This window comes from Vicugna pacos, chromosome 11, assembly GCF_048564905.1.
Source record: "Vicugna pacos chromosome 11, VicPac4, whole genome shotgun sequence".
Lineage (NCBI taxonomy): Eukaryota > Metazoa > Chordata > Mammalia > Artiodactyla > Camelidae > Vicugna > Vicugna pacos.
In genome coordinates this window covers 48,880,572-48,903,725 of record NC_132997.1, presented here as the reverse complement: position 1 = coordinate 48,903,725, position 23,154 = coordinate 48,880,572, and the positions used below count along the sequence as shown (strand labels likewise).

The window sequence follows — 23,154 nt, the reverse complement described above, 5'->3', positions numbered from 1 at the left end:
CTGAAGCCACACCAGCCTGTTTTTCTTGTCTAGTCAACCATGTGCTCAAACACTTGTGAGCCGTTGCCTGTGCGCTTCTTTGTGCTTGGGCTGTCTAATTCCTCTTCTCCACCCAGCTACTTCTGTCTTTCCAAGCCCAGCTCTTTTCTTCTGTGAAGACACCATGTAGTAAAGGCAAAAATCAAGGTTAATCCGGCAGTTGTGGGGAGGGTGAGTTAGAAGAAGGGAGTCTAGAGGCGAGAGAACCAGTTTTAGGAGACAGTGAAAGCCCCATAGACCTGAGCTGTCCAGTGTGGTAGTCACTAGCCGCATGTGGAATTTCAGTTCAATTTAAGTGAATGAAGATAATCTGAAAAGGCTACATACTGTACGATTCTAACTATATGACATTCTGGAAAAGGCAGAATTATGGAGATAGTAAAAAGATCAGTGGTTTCCAGGGGCTTGAGGGTGGGGAGGGATGATAGGCAGAGGGCAGGCTTTTTAGGGCGATACTCTGTGTTACTGTAGTGGTGGATACCTGTTATCATGAACGCATTGAAATGCAAAGAGTGTACAACACCAACAGTGCAGTGTAAAATGAACTGTGAATTTGAGGTGATTATGATGTGTCAGTGTAGGTTCATCAGTTGTAACAAATGTGCCACGCCAGTGGGGGATGTTGACAATGGGGGAGGCTGTTGATACCGGGGCACAGAGTGTACAGGAAATCTCTGTATCGTCTCAGTTTTGCAGTAAACCTAAAACAGCTATTAAAAAATAGCCTTAATAAAAAAGATTAAAGATTACAGTAAATAAAAGTAACAATTCAGTTCCTCAGTTGTACTAGCCACATTTCAAGTGCTTGGTAGCCACATGTGGCTAATGGCTACCATATTGGGTAACACAAATGAAATAGAACATAAATGGAACATTTCCCTCACAACAGAAAGTTCTGTTGGACAGCATTGCCAAAAACCACTTTCCCAAGTGAATATGGCTTTCATTCTACATAGTCTCTTTTTATGGGTTGTGCCTTAAAAACAGGACCATTCATTTTACGTAACCTAATTGTAGACTGAGTGTATTGAAGATCAGAGTGATTATGGTTACTGTCATGAATGCAGCTTGGGATAATAAATCAGATTTAGTGCCCATCACTTAATGCTTAAAAATAGCTTCAAAATAAGTCGCCCTTGAGTATGTTTTTATTGTCTATTTCTCTTTCCTTACCTACCCCTACCCTTATAGAAGAGACATAAAATAGTTAAATAAAATTCATTCTTAAGTAATTACCTCTACTGGGGTCAGAATAATTGCTATTTGAATAACGGCTTCGGTGGTTTTGCCTGGTGTGCTCATGGTTGTTTTACTTTTCATGATATATCTTAGTCGTATACCAGCCTTCTAGCATTGCTGCCTTTGAAGACATTTTAGTTGACCTATATGCCATTTTTTATTTTTCTTTCCCTCAGTCCACTCCCCATCCCCTACCTTACCCATCCCAAGAGCAAGTCCCATTAGCTCTTCCTCCAAAAAAACTAATTCTTCATTTCCACTTTCACATCTTGTTTTAAGCCACTACCGTCTCTCCCTGGGACAGCAGCAGTAGCCTCCTAACTGGTCACTCTGCTTCCCCAAGCCCTCTGAGATCACTTCTCCTTACAACAGGCAAAATGACCTTAAAAAAAATCAGGTCATATCAATCTCTTGTTTATCACTCCTGCTTTCTGTTGTACTGAGAGAAGGTTCCAAACGCCTTAACCTGGCCTACAAGGTTCTCTGCCTTCTTACCCAACCTCATCACACACCTTCCCCCTCACTGAACTTCAGCCATTATGGCCTTCTTAAGGTTCCTTGAGTACCCAAACTTTCTTGCCTTAGGGTCGCCTTCTTGCTTCTCTCTCTGGGTTCTTTCCCAGCTCTTGCGTGAGTGGTTCCTTCTCAGCTCCAATGTTACTTCTTTGTCCACTCTTTTTAAAGTAGGCTTCCTCTACTCCTGCCCCATACTCTTTGTAGCATCATCCTTACTAGTAATCTGGAATGATTTTTGTTTACTTATTTATTTACTTGTGTAGTCTCTCTGTGTCTACTCTCACTAGAATATAACTTCTATGAGGGAAGGAAACTTACTTTGACTCCTGATCTGTCCCTGGTACGTAGAAAGGTGACTGGTGCTTATGGTTGTACTCAGTAAATTTTTAATAATGCTGAATAACTGAGTACTTTTGAAAGGAGATATAAGAGGAACTCAGCCCCCACCCCTTCCTCTGACTTACAGGTTCTCTTCCCCCTTCCCCAGCCCTTCCCCCCTCCCTCTCTGCGCCTGTGTATGTCTCTGGCTCCCTCTCTATATGCACACATGTGTGTAAAATAAAAGGAATCACCATGTATCTCAATGGGAATATCCTTCTAGGCCCTTTGTGCTTAGTATGAACTGGTGACTTTGTTGCTGAACTTCATCTTTTACTTCACAAAGTCATGGCCCACAGCTTTTTGAATGGTTGATTTTTGTTGGAAACTATAGTGAACAATACATCTGGAAATATTCTGTCATGTTTTGATCTGAGAAACTCTGGAGAACCAGCTGCTGATTTGAAAGGCTTTTATTATGATACAGACAGTCTATTGTCTACAGAAGCACTGGCTATTACACAGTGGTATATGTGTTTTGCTTTTTTCTGAGCTATTAACTTGAGAGAAAAAGACTTGTATTCATTAACTAATGCCTTACTGGTATTCCGTGAAAACAGATTATTGTGTTGGTTACTTTAACTGATTTACTATGCATTTAGGACATTTTCTTTCTCGTTTTTCTTCTTTAAATTCAAGCAAAGGTTAAATGGTTAAATAGGAGAACTGAGACAGTTTCCATTCTGGGTTTAAAAAATTTCACAGATTTCTGAATTAAAATGTGGTTTGTATTCAAGCTTTAACACTTCTAAATAGTGTTCTATTGATAAAAGGGTGAATTTCACTATTCTCTATATTAAATATTAAAGTTCACTTCTTCTAGAGTAGCTTATAATATGATATAGTTAAAGAAAAATTGACATCCAAGCCTCTCATAGGAATGATGTCAAAGGAAGTGAGTATGTGTACCATTTGTGGTATAATAAATACACATGCACATACATGCAAAGTGTGACTTAATACTTTGATTTTTTTTTTAAATTTTGGCTGTTACTTTTTGGAAAGGTTTATATAAAATGACAGATAATTACTAAAATTATTAGGTAGGAAGTAATTGCACCTAAATAATCCAGAGTAACATTTTAATATTACTTGAAAGTTTAAATTTTTTTCCTTTTTCTTTTACATATATTTTATTTATTTTATTATTATTTTTTTACTTTTCCCCTTAACGGAGGCATTGGGGATTGTGCACTCCAGGTGCGCCCTCTACCACTGAGCTATACCCCCGACCCCTGCTTTTTTTGTTTTTTTTAATGGAAGCCCTCGGAATTGAACTCAGGACCTCCTGCATGTGAAGCATGTATTCTACCACTGAGCTATATCCTCCACACAACTTAAAAAAAAATTATTTTTTAAGTTACAAAAACTGTATATTCACATTTCAGAAAATTAGAAAACAAGAAATACAGATAACAAATTCCCCCAAAAATTCTGCAAGCATTAATAAAACCACCGGTAATATATTTTTTAAAATATTCTTTCAAAAGGTGTTTTGCCTTATACATAATGATTTTTTGATTTGTTGTAATCATAGTATATTTATCTTTTTATTCCTCCTTTTCAATGAATTATAATGTAATAAACATTTTCCCATGGTGCTGAGTCTTTGTAACCATTATTTTAATGGCTCCACAGTACTCACTCTATATATCTTAATTTACTTAACTGCTCTTTGTTGTTGGATAAGTTATTTAAAAAATGTTTCGGCTTTTGTAACTAACATGATAGTGAATACTTTTATGAATATTGTTATTACCACATTTGGCATTACTGCTTATAGGGTATGTTCTCATAAGTGGCATCCCTAGATGTGGCATTTTTATGTCTCAGTACACACCAGCAAATGATTTCCCATAGAGAATATACCAGTTTGCATTGCCACTGGCATGATATAAAACTATCTATTCCATTGCAGCAGTTAGCATTATGTATTATTTCTTTTTAAGTTGCTCTATGATTAGGGGAAGCATCATGCTGATTACGAGTTAAGTTGTATATATTCATATGTTTGGTTTCTAGTTTCAGAGTTATAATTGCTTCACCTCCCATGCTTTCCCAGATTCAGGAACATAAATTTTTTTTCCGAATAGATATTTTAGCCTATGTAACTGGATTCGCATACTTCATGTATTCTTTTGGTGATGTAGCTGTTTGTCAGTTAAACATAATACACACATGTATCTCAATGATGAATTTCTTTTTTTTCTTCCTCATTGTAGTTGATGATGCTTTCAAATGAATTACTCTCAAAAAGGATGAATACATTATGCTTATACTCCATATTGTTATCCAGGTGTATTATGGAAGCATGTATGGGAGCAATCTTGATAATTTCAGAAAAGCCAGAAACTTTCTTTGAATCCAGAAACTTCATTGCTAGATTATGTGTAATGTATATGTTTCATATATGTTTAAGTGATAGTTTTAAAAGTCTGAGAATGTATATTTGAATTGTGAGTCTTTTTTTCTCTGTAGGTTGGAAAAGAGACTGTTCAAACCACTGAGGATCAGATTTTGAAGAGAGATATGCCACCAGCATTTATTAAGTAAGTAATTAAAGCATTCTTCTGTTGCTAAGCAGAATAATCCTCTTGTTAGAAAAGAAAAGTACTGATTTTAGGAGCAATTAAAAAAATGATATAAAGCTCTGTTTATAGTTGGAATGTCATTCTTTCATCTTTCAACACTCAGGTTTCCTACTATTGATTTCATTCATCAGTGTTAGGCATTTTTGATACAATTTTTAATCAAGCCATGATTTCTGAATTTTGTTTTTCAGGATAGAAAGGATTTAGAAACATTATGACCTTGGCATGTGGGAATCTTGATTGTATACTAAATACTGTTTGCTTAAAGATAATAGTGGGTACAAACTTTCAAAAAGTATATTATAACATATTTCAGTAGTATCTTGTTATATTTACATATCACTTAATAGTCCTACAAATAATTTATGGACATTTTGACCTATTTTATATAAAGCAAAAAGAGATACTAAGGTTTTGTTTTTTTTTTTTTTAATGGAGGTACTGGGGATTGAACCCAGGACCTCATGTATGTTAGGCAGGTGCTCTACCACTGAGCTGTTACTCACCCTGCAAGTTTTGATTAGTCACAGCTTCTCAGGTTCTTGATTATATTGTCTTTGATTAATGAATTTGTTCCTCATCCTTTATAGCAATCAAGTCCTAAGTAAAAGTAAAGGCATAAGACCAAAAAAACGGTGGAACCTCTACAAGCCAATCAATCTCTTCAGTTTAAAAATAAAAAAGGGCAAAGGACTTCAAAAGAGAGGAAATCCAAATGGTCAATAAATCTATGAATAGGTGCTCTATCTCATTAGTCATCAGAGAAGTACAGACAGGTCTATTTTAAGCTCCTAAATTAAGAAGTCTGATGATGTCAGTTGTTGGTGAGGATGTGGAGCATTTGGAACTCCCATACACCGCTGTCAGGAATGTAAATTGGTGCTACTTTGGGCAATGGTTTGGTGTTAGTAGAGCAGAAGATAGGCAATTTCACTGCCCTCTAGTATGTTCCCTAGAGAACCTTATGTCTATGCACGCTAGGATCCACTTACAGAAATACTGGTATCATCATTGTTCTCGATGATGCCACTGGTCTGTCTGCTACTAGAAGGGATAAAAAACAATCATGGTATAGTCATAAATTGGAATAATAATCAGTAATAAAAAGGAATGAGAATTTTTCATTTTAAAATGGTTAGTTTTATGAATTTCCCCTGAATTTAAGAAGAAAAAGAATGCATGGATCTCAAAAATAATTGAGGGAAGTGAATGACAGAGAGATGGATGTGTAGGTAGGTTCTATTTATTTAAAGTTCAAAAACATGTAGAAATAAACTATGTTGTTTAAGGATGCCTATTTGTCTGATTAAAAGATAAAGATGAATAAGGAAATGAGGGCCATAAAAGTCTGGGTAGTGGTACCTCTGGGAAGAAGGAAGAGGGCTACATGCAGAGAGAGCCGTGCCGAGACTTCTAAAGTGACAATAACGTTCTCTTTCTTGATTTAACTGTTGTGTTACATGAATTGTTGTTTTATAATTATTCATTATATTATACATATGTTTTGTGCAATTTTCTGTATGTATGTTATATATCACAATTTTAAATAAAGTGAGAAATGTTCCTTTATTTTTATCCTCCTTATGTTCTATTATTTTCCTAGAACAGATGCAAAATTTCACCCATATTGATGTCTTCTTATTTCTAACTTACTTGAGTGGGTGCTTCTACAGAACTGTTTCTGTTATTCTGCAAAATGTTCATGTGTCAGGAAGTAAGGTACCAGAAGCATCTGTTTTTGGTAGAGCCTGTTTTGTGGGAATATCTTTTTAAACTTGCCTTTGTTGGACCTGGTGGTCGCCAAGGTTTCTTTTTTCCCAGCCTTAACCAGTAGGAGCCTACTTTGTTTACATGCCATTTCATCAGTGTGGTAATATTAAGAATCCTATGCTGTCAGCTAAATGTATTATAGTTAAACTTGTATTTACTGTACATTAAAAACACAGCTCCAGCTTGTACCCATCTGCCCCTCACCCCCTGGAAGGTACAGAGGATGGTGAGATAGAATACAGGGAGTTTCAACATCAGGGAGGAAGTAGGACTCAATGATCCTATAAAAAGTTCCTTCCAACCCTTCACATTCGTGTCTATGAATATCATTTGATAGGTAACTGAATTTCTTCAGGAAACTCATTTCTGCTTATTCCCAGATATAGACCCTTAAAATATGTGATGTGCTCTCTCACAGGCTTCCTTGGGGACTTAGAAAAATTAAGGAGTGCCTTAGTTGTGACAACATTTTCCAAGAAGTGGGTAACTTTAAAACAAAACAAAACTTCATTGATCCCCCTTGGTAGCAAGTAGGACACCAACCCCTTACTCTCATAATAATGGGAAATTTAAAGAAAAGAGTTAAGCATTTATCCTATCTTTCCAGAGGTTTAACAAAAAATTAAAAATAGAACTATCATATGACCCAGCAGTTCCACTTCTGGGTATTTATCTTAAGAAACCAGAATCACTTACCTTGAAAAAATATCAGCATCCCATGTTCTATGGTGATTGCCATAGAAACAGCACTATGTACAATAGCCAAGACATGGAAACAATCTTAGTGTCCATCAATGGGTGAATTGATAAAGGAGAAGTGATATATATACATATCTACATCGTATAAAATATGTTATTCAGCCATAGAAAAGAAGGAAATCCTGAGACAACAAGATTTGTGACAACATGGATGGACCCTGAGGGCATTATGCTAAGTGAAATAAGTCAGAGAAAGACAAATACTGCATGATCTCACTTGTATGTAAAACATTTAAAAAAACTGAATTCAGAGATACAGAGAATAGATTGGTCGCTGCCAGAAGCCGGGAGGTGGGGGTATGTGCAAAATAGGTGAAGAGAATCAAAAGATACAGACTTCCAGTTATAAATAAGTCATGGGGATATAACATACAGCATGGTGACCGTAGTTAACAATTCTATATTGTATATTTGAATGTTGCTAAGAGAGTAGATCCTAAAAGTTCCCATCACAAGGGAAAAAAAAATGGTAACTATCCTCCCTTTCCTGTGCAGACTTTATTTCACAATAGTGTAATAGCACTAGTTGATGAGGGAAATCCTAACCGATAAATGTGGACTAAATGACAGAATTAGAAAGTCATCACTGTGCAACTTTTACTGGAACCATTGATTTTAGTAAGGATCATTAGTGAATGAAAACATTGAGAGATTTTAACCTTTATCATACCGTGGGGAAAGGAAAAGGAGGAGTCAGGGAAAAACACTGTGTTATGACGGACTGAAATACTTCTTGAGCAGTGTTTAAAATGTACATAACCAATATGCCACACTCTGAAATGCTACCTGAAAATAGCCTAGACTACAAAAACAATGTGGCTGTGGTTGGGGGGCAAACAAATTTGGGAGCCCAAGAAATATTCTGCAGTTTAAAACATGATGGCTCTTTATGCTTTTCTTTAGAATGCAAAATGAAGCAGAAAATAGTAGATGCCTTGACTAGGATGGGGAGGGGACAGAGAGGGAAACAGATGGAAACAATTAGTGACATCCTTGGAACTGTTGAGTAGGACATTCTTTTGAGCTGTTTGGTTGATGTTTGGAAGTTTCCAAGGCATGATAGACTGAAGCTTCCTCTGTCTCCACTTTCACAAGGATTTCTAAATAGGGTCTGTTTTGGTAACAGTAAAGAATAAAATAAGTTTAAAAAATTTATTCTTAGATCAGTCTCCCAGACTGCTAGAATGTTAGACTGTCAGGGCTAGAGAAAACAGAAGACTCTTGGTCTGTAGATAGATTTATACATACCTAAATAATCTGATACAGATTTAGATACGACATTTTCAGGATTTTGAGGGTCTCAAAGTCAAATCATAGTCTATTTGAGTGACTGGCAGTTAAGGACATGTTGAAATGTTGGAGCATGGTTTAATATCAGTTAAAGATTATAGATTTGGTTTGTAACTGTCAATGAGGGACTTCCAATGCTGGGGCAGTTTGTTATAAAAGTGAGGGCCATTTTAACATAGAGCAATATTGCATTGTCACAGGAAGGCTTTCTCTTGGGTGGAGCAAAAGTTATCTGACCCCTGAGTGCACTGGGATAGAGTTTACAATTTACTTATTTTACCCAAGATTGCGGTAATAGCCCCACTATTGCACAAGAGGAGTAGGGTTGCATGGTGATTGCCATAGAAACAGCCATGATCTTCATAGACTTCAGGCGTGCCACCGCCATGCTGTAACTGTTGAAATATCGGTTAGACTCATGCTATAAGAAGTCCTTTGGAGACCGTCAGAGGGAGATTCAGCCACTGCGCTCCATGTTTGCATTTTGTATCATCATTGTCAATCATTATCACTAGGCAGAAGCAGCAGCAATATTTATGTGTGATTGATTGATTAATGGGCTAGACACACTAATTGGTTAACTAAATATTTATTGATTGCTTTCTATGTGTCTAGCATGCTAAGTGCTGTATAAAATAGCGGTTCTTATCATTCTTATTATGAATAATCACTCATAAGATGTTGCTTGTTAATAGTAGTAAAGTGCCAAAGTTTGCCAATGCTTTACTTAAAAAAAAAAAGTAAATGGAGTATATTCAAGGTCACATGTATAATGATATCCCTCTCATTCCCACTCACTAGGTTTTTTTTTTTTAACTTTTATTAAAGTATAATTATAATTCACTGGCTTTCTTTAGTAGGGGAGAAGTTAGTGGAATTACAGCCATTGTGGCTGGAAATTGTGCATAATCCCAGGCACAGCCATGGCAGTACGTCATGTGTGAGAGATTTATCCTTCTGTGTATCATGGATGAACTAAGGTGGAGAGCTGCTGTTGCAGAGAGGTTTTTTTTGTTAATGCTTTAAGAAGTTTCAAACTGAAGAGCTGTAAAACAGGCTGACTTTACCTATAATAGGAATTCAGAGAAAGCGTGGTATTACTGTAGGTAGGAATGGTAGAAAGAGGCTTCGTATAGGAAGTGGGACTTGGGAGGACAGGTGCAGGGAAAAAGGAGACTCCGGGAAGTGGGGACAGGTGTGGTGAGAAAGGACCATACTCCTGGTGAAAGGAACAGCATGCATCGGTCACGTGGGCTGTGAGGCGAGGGATGGTCCCGGTGGGCGGGGTAGGAACTAAGCTTCAGGGAGGTAGGTCGGGCCAGGTGATGAAGGCCCTGGAAAGCCAGGCCCAGGTATTTGGAACTAGGTGGCAGAGAAGCTTTGCAGTTCTTGAGCAGTAAGTAGTGCATAAGGTGAAAATGGTTTCTCAGGAAGATTCATGGCCAAATACAGGATGACTAATACGTGCTAGTGGAGGAGAGTAAGCTGTATATCAGACTGACCAGATTCATTTTTCTGTCAGCATGGATTTGCTTAAAATTGATTTCTTATAGGTTAAAAAAAAGTTTATGGCAAACCATTTTATTTGCCTCAGAAAAATTGCTATTGCAGTATGTAGTGAAATTTCATTCTTATTTCTGCAATGGAGCTGAAATGGATAAGGAAGACAGTTCTTGGCCCTTATCCAGGGGTGTTCAATACTTGAATGTATCAAAAGGTGTCACTCACTTACGGTGGGCTTGTGGCATGAACTCCTTAAAAGGGGCATAATGAGGTTTGTTTGTTGGCAGGCAATTGAGTTTCATTTAGAACTGTAAGCTGTTGCTACTCTGTCTCAGTGCTGCCCTGAACAGTTCGCTTGAAATCATCAGAACTTGGATTGATTCACCAGTTTGGACTATTTTTTGAAACATATTATAATGTCTAAACCTATTGGATAAAAGAATGTTCCTAAAATACTTTGTGAAAGGGTGTATGTAGTATTGGCAATCTACATGATTGTCATTAATCATATTTCCTAGGAAGTTGCCTTGTTTTAACCCTTAAACTTTATTAGTTAAGCACAATTATGGCCTTTATTTGTATGACTTTTCCCTGACAGATATTCGTATACAAAGAAGAAATTTGAAAGGGATTTAAACATGCTTACACTTAATTTAGGTTTCTTTTGACCTAATTTAAAGTAGTGTCATATTTTTAGATCACAAGCCCTCATATTGAGCTTTTTTCTTTGCTTTTGATCTTGAACACTCAAAATATTTTGTGATGAAATTTGTATTTTCAAACACTCTTCTCCGTGAAAATGCCCATAATATCTTTTTAAAGTATTAATTCTTCACACATACTGCTCAATGCACTTTGCTTAACTGGGGCTGATGTGTGATTTTATACTTTTTGAGTTTTTTGTGATCCTTTCCATTGATATTTTAAGAAAAGATTTTTGTCTCTTAGCATAAATGACCAAATAACTATAAAATAATCATTCGCATCTGCCAGCTGACTTGTTGCTTTTTTGACCTAGAGCAAGCACTCAAACTTTAAATAGTTCACCTTTAAACTTGCCACGTTAATCGTAATTGAGTACCACTATTCTTCACAGAGTTCCTCAAACCAAAATGATTTAAGACTTGAGTCTTCTCAACAATGAACTCTGAGTATTTTATCAACTTCAGAAAGAGTTCTAAACAACTTGGCAGGGATTTAACCCTCGTTCTACTTTGTATGCCCTTCATGATTAAGAAGTAAACAAATAATGCTTTAAACATGTAATACTTTGGTTTCCATTGTCCGCAGAGGAGTCACAATCATATGATTGAAAGGAACTCAAGGGGCCAAGGGAACTCATATTTACTGAGTATGTATTATTGAGCTGGGTATTTACATATTTCCATTTTCTCATGTAATTCTGAGAACACCAACCTCTAGGTATTAATAACTTCATTTTATAGATAAGAAAACTGAGGTTTGACAAAATTTAACTCACCCAAGTTTGTTCAGCATGTACAAGGCAGAACATGTTTCCCACTGATGATCTCTCGGCTGCCAAGTCCACGTTCTTTCCATAATCTGACTTCCAAGAAGTCATGTAGTCCACCCACCTCTTTTCAGGCAGTACGAACTCTATACCACTTTTAGAGGAGAAAAATTTACAGTTTTCCTAAATATTTCCAGAGAAGGAATTTTACACATGTAATTTGTGATGTACAGAAGCGTCTTATGATTCAAGCTACAAAGAAGTTAAAGTCATAATATTTTAAATTTAAAAAGAATCATAGACATTATTTAATCCAACCGCTTTATTTTATAGATGAACTGAGGCCATTGGCTGCACCAACTCTACTCTGCAAATTCAGACAGTAGCACTAAAAGTAATTAGACATAAGTATTCCCTTGACTATTCCTATATAGGTCCAGTCCCAAATTAAGAGGTTCTCAAGGTTTAAATTTTTTCCCACATCTATTTAAAATCTTTATTGTTCTTTCCTTAGTGGAAACAAAAGAACCCGGTAAAAATAGCTCTATTTCTTTGAATACCTTTGATGAGCTGGGTACTTTAAATTGTGTTAATCCACCTCATCTTGCATATGGGGAAGCTGAGACTGAGAGGCTCACAGTAACTTGTTGAGAGTTGACCCAGTACATAGATGGCAGAGGTGAGATTCAAATCTTGAACTCTCTCACTCCCAGGCTTGTGCTCATTTCAGGATGCAAAGGCTCTTTCTCACCCTTCATTGTAAGAATCCCTTCTCATAATATAATATTGTGAGGCTTAAATGAGTGAGATAATGTATGTGAAATTACCTGAAAAAAAGATATTTGGTGATTATTGGCTTCCTCCTTCAGCTTCTCGATCTTTTTTTCCCCAATCATTTTCTCCAGATAAACTCAGTTACTTTTTAAACTTTCTCATGGAAAATTTTCCTCTAATTGATTGCCTTCTGTAAAAAGACTTCTAAAAAAATAATGATTGCTTATTTTTATTTAATGCTCTTTCTATATCTGTTGAGATGATCATGCAATTTTACCCTTTACTCTGTAAGATGGTCTTTAGGCTACTCCATAAATACTGATTTTTGTGATGGTGAGCCATTTATGCATTTCTAAGATAAACCCTGCTTGGTTGTGATTTAGAAAAGAAAATATAGTGCTAAATTCAAATTTTTATTAATACAGTGCTAACTTCAATTCTAATATTTTAAAAAGATTTTGCTTGATGGATCTTGATGTATAATTTTCTTTTCTTGTTCTATTTCTTACCCTGTTTTGGTATCAAGGTTATTTTAAATGTTTCCTAAAATAAGATCTTTTCTAGTCCTTGAAACCGTTTAGATAAGATAAAGATTGTTCTTGAAAGTCTGGCAAAGCTTATATCTAAAATTTTCTGAGTCTGGTGTCTTTGAGAGAAGAAACTTGATTATTCATTTAGATTCCTTTTATTATCTAATTCACGTTTTAAATTCATTTTGAGTCAACTCTGATAATCTGATACTTTTCTAAGAAATGATCCATTTCATCTATCATATTTAGTTCACTGTATATACTTCTGCCTTTTTTCTTATCACTTTTATGGAGATTTATGTTTTGTTAGATTTTCCCCCAAAGATCTATTTAGGTCGAGTCTTCTCTTATATTCATTCATTAGTTACTCTTTTATTATTTGAATATCTAATTTTTAATGTTTTTGTCTTTATATTCAGTATTTCTTATTTTTAAATAAAAATATTTTGGGCTCTCCATTTTGCTCTGTCTTACAAGTTTGGAAACAGTTACATAAGTACTTTAAAAGTTGTTCAGCCCTAAATATTTTGTAATTTTGGTTGTGAATTCCTCTTACCCTTGTGCATTATTGAGGAGTACAATTCAAAGTCCTTTTTGCTACACGCATACTTTGGAGAACCGTGTGTTTGGTTCCAGACCACCATAATATTAGAAATAAAGTGAATATCATGGTAAAGCAAGTCACATGATTTTTTTTTGGTTTCCTACTGTATATAAAAGTGTTAACACTATTCTATAGTTTATTAAGGGTGCATTATGCCTATAAAAGCAATGTACGTACCTTAATTTAAAAATATTTTGTTGCTAAAAAAATGACAAAACCATTCATCAGAGACCGCTGATCACAGATCACCCATAACAATATAATAATAGTGAAAAGTTTGAAGTATTTTGAGAATTACCAAAATGTGACACAGAGACATGAAGTGAGCAAATGCTATTGGAAAAAATGGTGCCCATAATCTTGTTCAACACAGGGTCGCCACAGACCTTCTAATTTGTAAAAAAAAAATATCGTATTTGTGAAGCACAATAAAGTGAAGCACAATAGAGCAAGATATGCCTGTATGTTTTAGTAGTTATATTTCTAATTTAATTTCTTTGTGGCCAAAATAGATGGTTGGTATATTATCAATTCTTGGAAATTGTTTTGTGACATTATAAGTGGTCAGTTTTGGTAAATGTACTGTGTATGCTTTAAAAGAAAGTATATTCTCTTTTACTTGGGTGTAGGGTTCTCTTTTTATCAGCTAGGTCAACATATGCATATCATTATCAGACTTTCTAGAGTCTCGCTGTCTTGTCTGTTTCAGCTGTCTATGATTGAGATCTTTTGAAATATATAATATAGATTTGTCAATTTTTCTCATAACTATCAATTTTAGCCTTATTTCAAAGCAGTATTATTAAGTAGTTACAAGCTTATGATAATCTTGGGTCCTATATTCTGTTAATTGTTTTGTTATTACCCTTTTTTTAGAATGATTGTTGATTGATGTTAAGCCTACTGTTGACTTGTATCTTCAGATTTTGTTGTTGTTTTTTTAAACCACATGCTGGTTTTTGTCCGTTTTTATCATAAGTGAAAATATTCTCTTGCTGTGTCTATTCCACTTCATTTTGTGTCTAGGTATTTACATCTCTAATTCATTCATCACGTTCTGCAGTAGAACAGTGATTGTCAACTTTTTTTCAGCATAAGGACCATCAAATATTAATGGTGAGATGCTTTATTATTAGTTGAGTGAGAATGTGTAAGAATAAAAGTTACAATGAATTTGTAATGTTTTAAAATAAATTTTAATTTTATTCATGACAACAGAATCAGGATACATCTGAAAACTACTAGGATCTGTAAGGCACACTTGCTTATATGTTTATCCTTTTCTGCTGTAACCCTAGCTTGAGACAGAGGAATGACCAAAGGAGCTGACAGACCTGTAGGTAGCAGAGTTTTTGACTGAAACTTGCAGACTTAGCATCTCCTCTCCCATCACAGATGCTGCATTTGAAATGGGGGTGAAGGAAATGGGTAGAAAGACTAGGACTAGTCATTCAAGCTTTAAAGGATTCACAGGTTGTGACTCATACTCTACTTTTCAAATAAGCTGCCACCAAGAGGAGCAGTGACACTTCTAACCCTCCCATCCCCAACCTGTGGCTTCCTCTTCAGTTATCTCTGGGCTCTGGCAGAATCCTTGTGTTTGAAGGGGTGGGGGCTGGGGGTTGAAACTGGCTACATACCCTCCTAATCTCATCTGAAATAAAAGAATTTAGTGAGCCTTCAGTGTTTATGTGTGTGTTTTAGCTTTGTTATCTTCATGTACGTGTTCTAGTGAAAAAGAGTTTGGTCTTGCCTTTGGAGGGTTTTGAGTGTTTTCAGTATGACTCACTGTGGTTCTTAATTTTAGTTTTGGGTGTACGCTTGCAATGTCCTGTACTATCACCAAGTTAGGTCAGGGAAAGGAATAATTTGTGGATGAGGCCTGTGGCATCTTGAAATCTAGGAGCCCAGGGATGGAACGGCATGTTTTAGTGTTATCACACAGCGTACACGTGGGTGAGTTGGTGCAGTGCACTTGCTACTTGGACTAGATTAAAGTCTGTGGTTGTACTCAGTGTTCCCCATGCCCTCCTGAAAACTGTAACTGCTGGTAGCCTTCACTCAGGTTTCTGGATGACTGATGGCTAAGTCTCCTTGACCTTTCTTAGAACAGCAACGCCAGGAGCAGAGCCTGTTGGTTAGTACCGGGATGCCACAGGATGAACTGCTTTTTGCTGTTTTACAGTAAAACTTGTGCCCAATGGCTACTATATAAAAGAATACTTTATTTTCACATATCTTGCTGAATCTTTTGAAATCTTCACATATATTATTATTATCATTGTTTAACCACATGTATAGACACAAAAAGGATGGAGTGAGCTGGATATAGAGGCATTACTACCAGTTTGAGAGATACCAGAAAGATTGCACTATCAGTTCTAATGCTGGAAATTTCATTAGCGCTCATTCAAAACAATTCAAATGCTTGAATGCCTCATGAAGGGACAATTTTTTAAAGGCATCAGCAGTCGTTTTTACTTATCAGAACTTTGACTGAGGTTAGGTTCTAAATATGGGAAAGTAGAGAGCGTTTGAGGGCCTGTGCCTTGCCCCTAACCCCTGGCCTCTCACTCAGGTCTTAGATCTGTGAAAGGCCTGGACTTTAATTAATTTTCTTCAAATGATACTATATATGCAGCCATAGAGAAAAAGAGGGTGTCTTAAAAGATGTTATTTGTGCATTTAAAATTATTCAATGTAAAGAGTTAAATATCCCACCATGTTTATGACCTTGTTTTGGCACTTACTCATTTTTAAATATGATAGGCTTCTCAAACTTGGAAGTGATCTGGGCCTTGATCTCTTCTTGATCTCTGACAGATCCTGCCCAGATAGGAAGGGAAAGAAAGTCTCAACAAGGGTTAGGAAGAGATCAGGAATAGCCTCATAGTCAATTTTGCCTGTCAGATAACTATGCCAGGGCCAACCTGGTTGGAAATGGGTGTCCCAGCCACAGTGGGGGAAAACCTCACCAACCAGCTAATTTGTTCTTTCTTCCTCCGACCTGTTTCCTCCCCATCTACCAAGTGTTGTCTGTGCTAGGCTTGGTCAAGTATGCTTGTGGCCTGACCAGCTCTCTGTCTTGAAAGGATGGGTCCCGAGATGTAAACACCTGTTTCCTTGAGTATGCTCCAGGGTAATCCAACTTCCATGAAATCAGGTTTTTCAGGTGTTCTGCCTCATAGCACTGCAGTCTTTAGCAAATAGAATGCATCTTTTTGGTGACAGTGTTTATAACCTAAATGGCTATACTGTCTGAGGTCAGGTTTTATTAAAACAGTGAATTTGATATGGGAAAGTTTATCCCACTCCTAACATGTTTTTTGGGGTGAAGTGAAAGTTTAATTTGTTGAATGTTTTAGGGAGCTTTTTGGTTTAAAATTATGGAGGAGTATATATCTGTATAGGCACATCAGACTGTCCGCTTTATAGAGGCATGAATTGTTTTATTGCACTTAACTTTATGTGCTTCCCAGATACTGTGTTTTTCACAAATTGAAGGTTTGTGGGAACCCTGCATTATCGGATGGTGATTAGCATTTTTTAGCAATGAAGTATTTTAAAATTAAGGTATGTACATTGTTTTAGACATAATGCTATTGCACACTTAATAGACTACAGTGTAAACATAACTTTTACATGCACTGGGAAACCAAAACATTTGTGTGTCTCGCTTTGTTGTGAAATTTGCTTTATTTCAGTAATCTGGGACCAAAACCTCAACATCTTCTAGATATGCCTGTATTATTTTGTCCAAAGCTCTCTCTCCCTTCCTCAGCTAAATCAGTGAGCTGCGTGCGATATGATGACTGATTTTGACAGAAGCAGATTGAGATTGTTTGGCTTCAGGGAGAGGGAGTTACCTGTACTTTGTGATGGTAAATTGCCCTCCCTAGTCAAACCAAGTCTATTGTAAATGCATGTTGTTATTCACAGAAATGACTCGCGCACACGTGGGTGGGTGCGTGCGTGCGTACGTGTGTGTGTGTGTGTGTGTGTGTGTCTGTGCAAAGAATCATCATTATAAGTAGTGCTGAGCTTCTGAGGGGAGGAGCAATGTTATCTTTACCTTCTCTATCATAACTTTTCTAATTTCTCAGGTAAAAATGACTACTTCCTCTTTTATGTCCTCTCAGCAGCTGCTGGGCATATTTCTAAATACTAATTTGTATTTGCTTGTTTACGTGTATGTCTCCTCCTACCAAGATGGTAACCCTTTAAGACCAGGACTTAAAAGAATCTAGTTCTAGGACTCATGTAGCATGTAGTAGGTCCTCAATATGTTAAAGGGACAAATACATGAAAGAATTAAACTAAAAGAATTTAAGATTAGTAACTCATGTCTGGATGTAGTCTAGAAGAACCTTTAAAAATGTCTTGTGGCAATCAGTCTTTTTTATCTCTGGATCTGTTTCCCTCTTATTTTTCTTAAATAAAGAATCTAGCATAAGTTTGAGCTTGTTGATTAGTGATAATTGAAATCACATGAAACTGAATAGTTTGGAACCTTTTCATCTCTTAAATTGTATAGCGTTATATCATCCAGTAATTCTGGGAAGAACGGATCAGAAGATTATGAGTGGGTCCTGTGAGGCTGTCATTTGTCCACTGATCTAAAGCATAAGAATTTTCTATCATCTTAGGTATATAGTCAAGATATATAATTATTTAGAAAATAGACCATATCCCTACTGTCATTCTCTCTAATGCTTTTTTTTAAAAAATTCAGACTTGTATTAAAAAATAGAAGATCACTTTAAGAAGCCAGGCAACTTGAATGTTTAAATAAAATCTCATTTTCACAGACAAGACAGACTCCTTCCTGTTTCTGCCTACTGGTTAGTCATGGTGGGTTTTGTTTGGCTTTTACGAATGCCATTAAATTTTAATGTACAGATCAGATGTCTTACTGTAGGTTTAAAAAAGTGTGCAATGTCTGTTTTGGCCCTATCATGTTACCACACAAGGGAACCATTAGTGGAGAATCAGATTGATTCCTGTAAAGCTTTTCCATTTCATCTTTTTTTTTTTTCCTCTCTTTCCTTTCTCCCTGATGGTTATTCCTTTTAATTATTTTTTGCTTTTTCCAAATTTGAAACACTTGTGCAGTAATTAGATCCTTTCAAATAGGTGTAGTATGACAGTTGCATTTTGTGGTGCTTGTATTTGTTTGCTATAATTTCATCAAGTTCATGTTACCTGGAAATAAAATTAAGTTTTTGACTTTGTAAAGTTAATGATTTCTATGGCCAGATGATTTCATGATCACCTGTACTTGGTGAACATCCGTTCATTCATTCAACAAATGTTTATTGAGTGTTTATTGTGTGTCAGGGATTGTACTCTGTGAAGACAGTAATGAACAAGATGAATAAAGTCCTTGGCCTTGCTGAACTTACAGGCTTGTGGGAGAGAGAAAATTAAATTGAGAGGGTTTATATCTCATAGGAGCACATAGGAGAGGTACTTACAGATTTAGGATGGTTTCTTGAAGGAAGAGAGTTTTAATTGTGGAGTCTAAGAGAACCAGCAGGGGTTATTTAAGTAAAAGAGGAAAGAGAGAGAGAGGTGTTTCAGTTAGAGAAATAACCTTGAAGCAAGAGGTCAGTGCTCTTCAACTAGTGGTCTTCAGGAAGTGGCTGGCTGGTGTTTAGGAAGGAAGGGAAGTTATCAACTCATTTTAGATTTTTAACATGCCAAGTTTCTATGTTAAAATATTTAATGTAACCACAGAAATAACAGAAATAGGGTATGTAACCTATAAAATAATGAAGGGAATTGAAAAAAGGTAGAAATTGACCCTCAGTCAAAAAAAAAGGAAGGAGAAAAAAAGAAATTGAAATATTAAATGGCATGTAGAAAATTAATACTAAGATATGAAAGTAATTCTAAATATATCAGTAATATTAATACATTAAATAGGCTAATTTACTAAGTTAAAATTTGCTAAAATGGATTAAAAATATGTAGCTGTATGGTATTTATAAAGACATATCTAAAACATAAGACTACAAAGAGTTAGAAAATGATACACCAGTCAAATAAAATAGTCAAAGAAAGCTGATTTACAATATTAATCTCAGACAAAATAGGCAACAACCATTACTGGCTATATAGAGAGGTGTTACATAATGATAAATAGGTTTAGGTTACAAGAAAGTTGTAATAATTGTAAATGTACGTGTACCTATTAAGCCCCTCCCTCCCTCCCTCCCTCTCTCTCTCTCAATATGTATATAAACAAAAACAGAACTACAAGGGAATACGGACAAATCTGTTGTTACGGTGTGAGATTTTATCACTCAGTAATTTGATAGATAAAACCGACAAAAAAATCAGCAAGATATAGAAGATTTGAACAGCACAATTAATAAGCTGGAACTAATGGAATATGTAAAATATTTCACCTAAAAATTAGAGCATACTTATTCTTTTCAAGTACACAGAAAATTATACTCTTTAAAATGACTAATTGTATGTTATATAAATTTCCCATCAAGTAAAGTGTATTGAGATCCATTTCGGTCTGTCATATTGGTGAAGATACATAAGCTTGTATGCGGAGTTGTTGAGATTGTGAGGAAACAGGTACTCTCATCCCTTGGTGGGAATGTACATTGATAACTTCTGTGGATGGCAGTATGGCAACATTTGTCAAAATCATTCATGTCCAGACCTTTGACTCCGCAGTTCCATGTCTAGATTGTATCTTACAGATATGCGCATTTAAAAATGATATTTATTCAAGGTGATTCATTGCAGCAGGCTAGTTAATTGTGGACTTGCTACGTAGCCGTATAAAAGAATCAGGAGACTCCTTATGCGTTTTAATCAGAACATCTCCCAGTTAAAGTAAGAGAAAAAATCAATGCAGACAGTATGATAGCGTGACCCTATTTGTGTAAAAAAGGTGGAAGCCTACGTTTTTGTTTCTGTATGCATCAAGTGTGTGTGTTTTTCTTCTTGAAGAATACACAGGAAACTCATAACATTAGTTACAAGTAGATGAAATTTGAATGCCTAGGGAATAGTGGAGGGAAGGAGATTTTTCACTGTATGCTTTAGGATTTTATATATGTATATAGGTTTCTGTCTTATATATGAATATGCATATTGTTTAATTTAAAATTAAATTTTAATTTTAACTTAAAAATTAAAAAGGAACAGAAAATGACCAGTCATCTAAGAGTGATTAATATCAGACAAAATAGGCAACAACCATTATTTTACCACATCAGTGAGGTCTTATCCTTCTCTGACATTTATTACCTGCTGCTTTATAGCTCTGAAGTTTTTACATGGTAAACTAAACTTCTTGAGAGTTTTTGCATCTTTATATACATACCTATAGTGTCCATAGCCCAATGCTTTCTATGTAGTTGAAATGCATATGTTGGTTTAATTCTGTTTATTAACATCACAATCCTGCTTTAATTGTGGGGTTTTGTACTGTTTCATTTGATCCTTAACTCCCCTGTGAAGTGGGCTTTTATTTGCATGTGATATTTTCTGTGTTTTCAATAAGAATGTGTAATTTTGGCTAAATATTTTAATTTGAAGTAATTTGTCACGTATCTTTATAAATTACTTAGTGATAACATAATGGGTTTATTGAATATGAGATGATCTATTAGGTCTTTTTCAGCACCATATGGAGGAGTATTTGAATGAATGAATACATTTTAGTGGTGCAAGAGGATCAAGGAGAATTCTCGCTTTATACATTTTGGATTCCTTTTTTCAATGAATGGCCCCCTGCTGAAAAGACACTGTTGGCTGATCAGGTCATCTGTGTTATTAAATGGTATTAATATTAAACTGATAATAACTGGTTCAGTTATTAATGTCAGTGAAATTTTAATTAACAGCATAGTTTTCTAGGGTTGTTTTCAAATAGTCCAGTTTGTCAAACAGATCCATTTAGCTAGATGAACGAGAAATTAATACATTACCTCGTACTTTTTCTGTGTGTTTCCTCCTGTTCCTTTGCTTTGTCTGATTATTAAATTTCACTTAACATAGTGCTTTGATGTTTTATTTCCAGATATCAAATCTGAAACTCATCAAAGATTTCAGTTCTTTGTGTGTCTTTTAATGGCAGTGTGTGTAGGGTGCGAAGTAGGGAAACAAAGGCGTCACAGAGATACAGCGACCTGAAGGAAAAGGTCCAAAACATCTTCTCATTATTTTCTGTTGCTAGGAAAGAATGAAGAACAAGGGCTTAGTGCAGTGAATGAGTGAGTGTGCTGCCCTTACTTGTAAATTTTAAAAGCTGGAAATTTAGGTTCTATTATCAGTTGGTCTTGGCTATTTCTCATATAGGAAAAAAATGTGAATTTATGTCCATTTACATTTCTTGCATTTGCATGTGATACTCTTCTGCTTGCTCCTGCCCGTGAATTAACTCCATGCTTCTGCCCTCAGGGTTGAGAATGCTTGCACCAAGCTTGTCCAGGCAGCCCAGATGCTTCAGTCAGATCCTTACTCCGTGCCTGCTCGGGATTACCTGATTGACGGGTCAAGGGGCATCCTCTCCGGCACATCGGACCTGCTCCTCACCTTCGATGAGGCTGAGGTAGGCCATCGGGGGCCCATGCAGACCCTCTTTCAGACAAAAAGCCCAGTCTTAACAGATAAAAATGGAGGACTGATGATTGTTTAGAATGAGAAAATGTTGACTAGCTACACATCTGAATTCCTATTTTCTACTTACCATTCCCTAACTTGACTGAATACTCCGAAATATATTTTCAGGTTCGTAAAATTATTAGAGTTTGCAAAGGAATTTTGGAATATCTTACAGTGGCAGAGGTGGTGGAAACTATGGAAGATTTGGTCACTTATACGAAGAACCTTGGACCAGGTTAGTCATATCCTACTTCTATAATAAAAATTTTTATGGCTTGTCTATGTTTGATCAAGAGGAAGGGGGCCCTCCCTACTACTTTTTGTGGAAGGTAGGTAATGATGACTTTTAGGTGTCTCTGCTCTCTTGATGGAGCTGACACTGTGCTTCTGCTGAAGAGATATTGTTGTCTCTGAAAGCTGAATCTGCTTTCTGCAGATCCTGGCCTTGTCTATGAATTAAACTAGACATTGCAAATGTTGCTGGAGACTGCAGGAAATACTTTTCTATTACTACACTGCCTAAGGCCATCCTGAATCCTGACCTCTTCATTCCACATTATACAGCATTCCTTCACTGTCTGCCAGCTGGCCTGCAGCTCTCAGTGACCTCTTAGCTTGCTAATTAGCCCGCCTACTATTATGGATTCATGCCCTTGCCCAAAGTTGCATAATATAATCTTACCTACAAGGAGAGAAGAGCTTCTGTGGCTAAATCTCTGATTGTTTAGTCATCTGAGAATTGAATATTCAAAATACATGGACAGATACCAGCTTTTGGTGTTACAGACGGATACCATAAACTTGAAGCTCCTTAAAGTATGAATGAAGACATGCCAGATGTTTAATTTGTTAAAATTCTTTTGTCTTACATAAAATGATTTTTATTATTTATTTATTTATTTATTTATTTATTTACTTTTAATGGAAGGTATAGTCAGTTACAATGTGTCATTATGTGTACAGCATAATGTCCCAGTCATGCAAACATACATATATTTGTTTTCATATTCTTAAAATGATTTTTAAGTAACAGTATTTCCTTGAGGTTCCATCCAGGGC

General features: G+C 36.0%; 1 protein-coding gene across 2 annotated transcripts in view; it reads left to right on the top strand.

Moving 5' to 3' along the window:
• The window catches only part of VCL (vinculin), a 91,847-nt gene that overhangs the window by 27,468 nt on the left and 41,225 nt on the right, over window positions 1-23,154 (top strand). For both annotated transcript variants that reach the window (XM_031682310.2, XM_015251710.3), the window contains exons 2-4: window positions 4,651-4,721; window positions 21,892-22,042; window positions 22,222-22,330. In XM_031682310.2, the coding sequence (XP_031538170.1) occupies window positions 4,651-4,721; window positions 21,892-22,042; window positions 22,222-22,330 (331 nt within the window). The remainder of the gene's footprint in view (window positions 1-4,650; window positions 4,722-21,891; window positions 22,043-22,221; window positions 22,331-23,154) is intronic.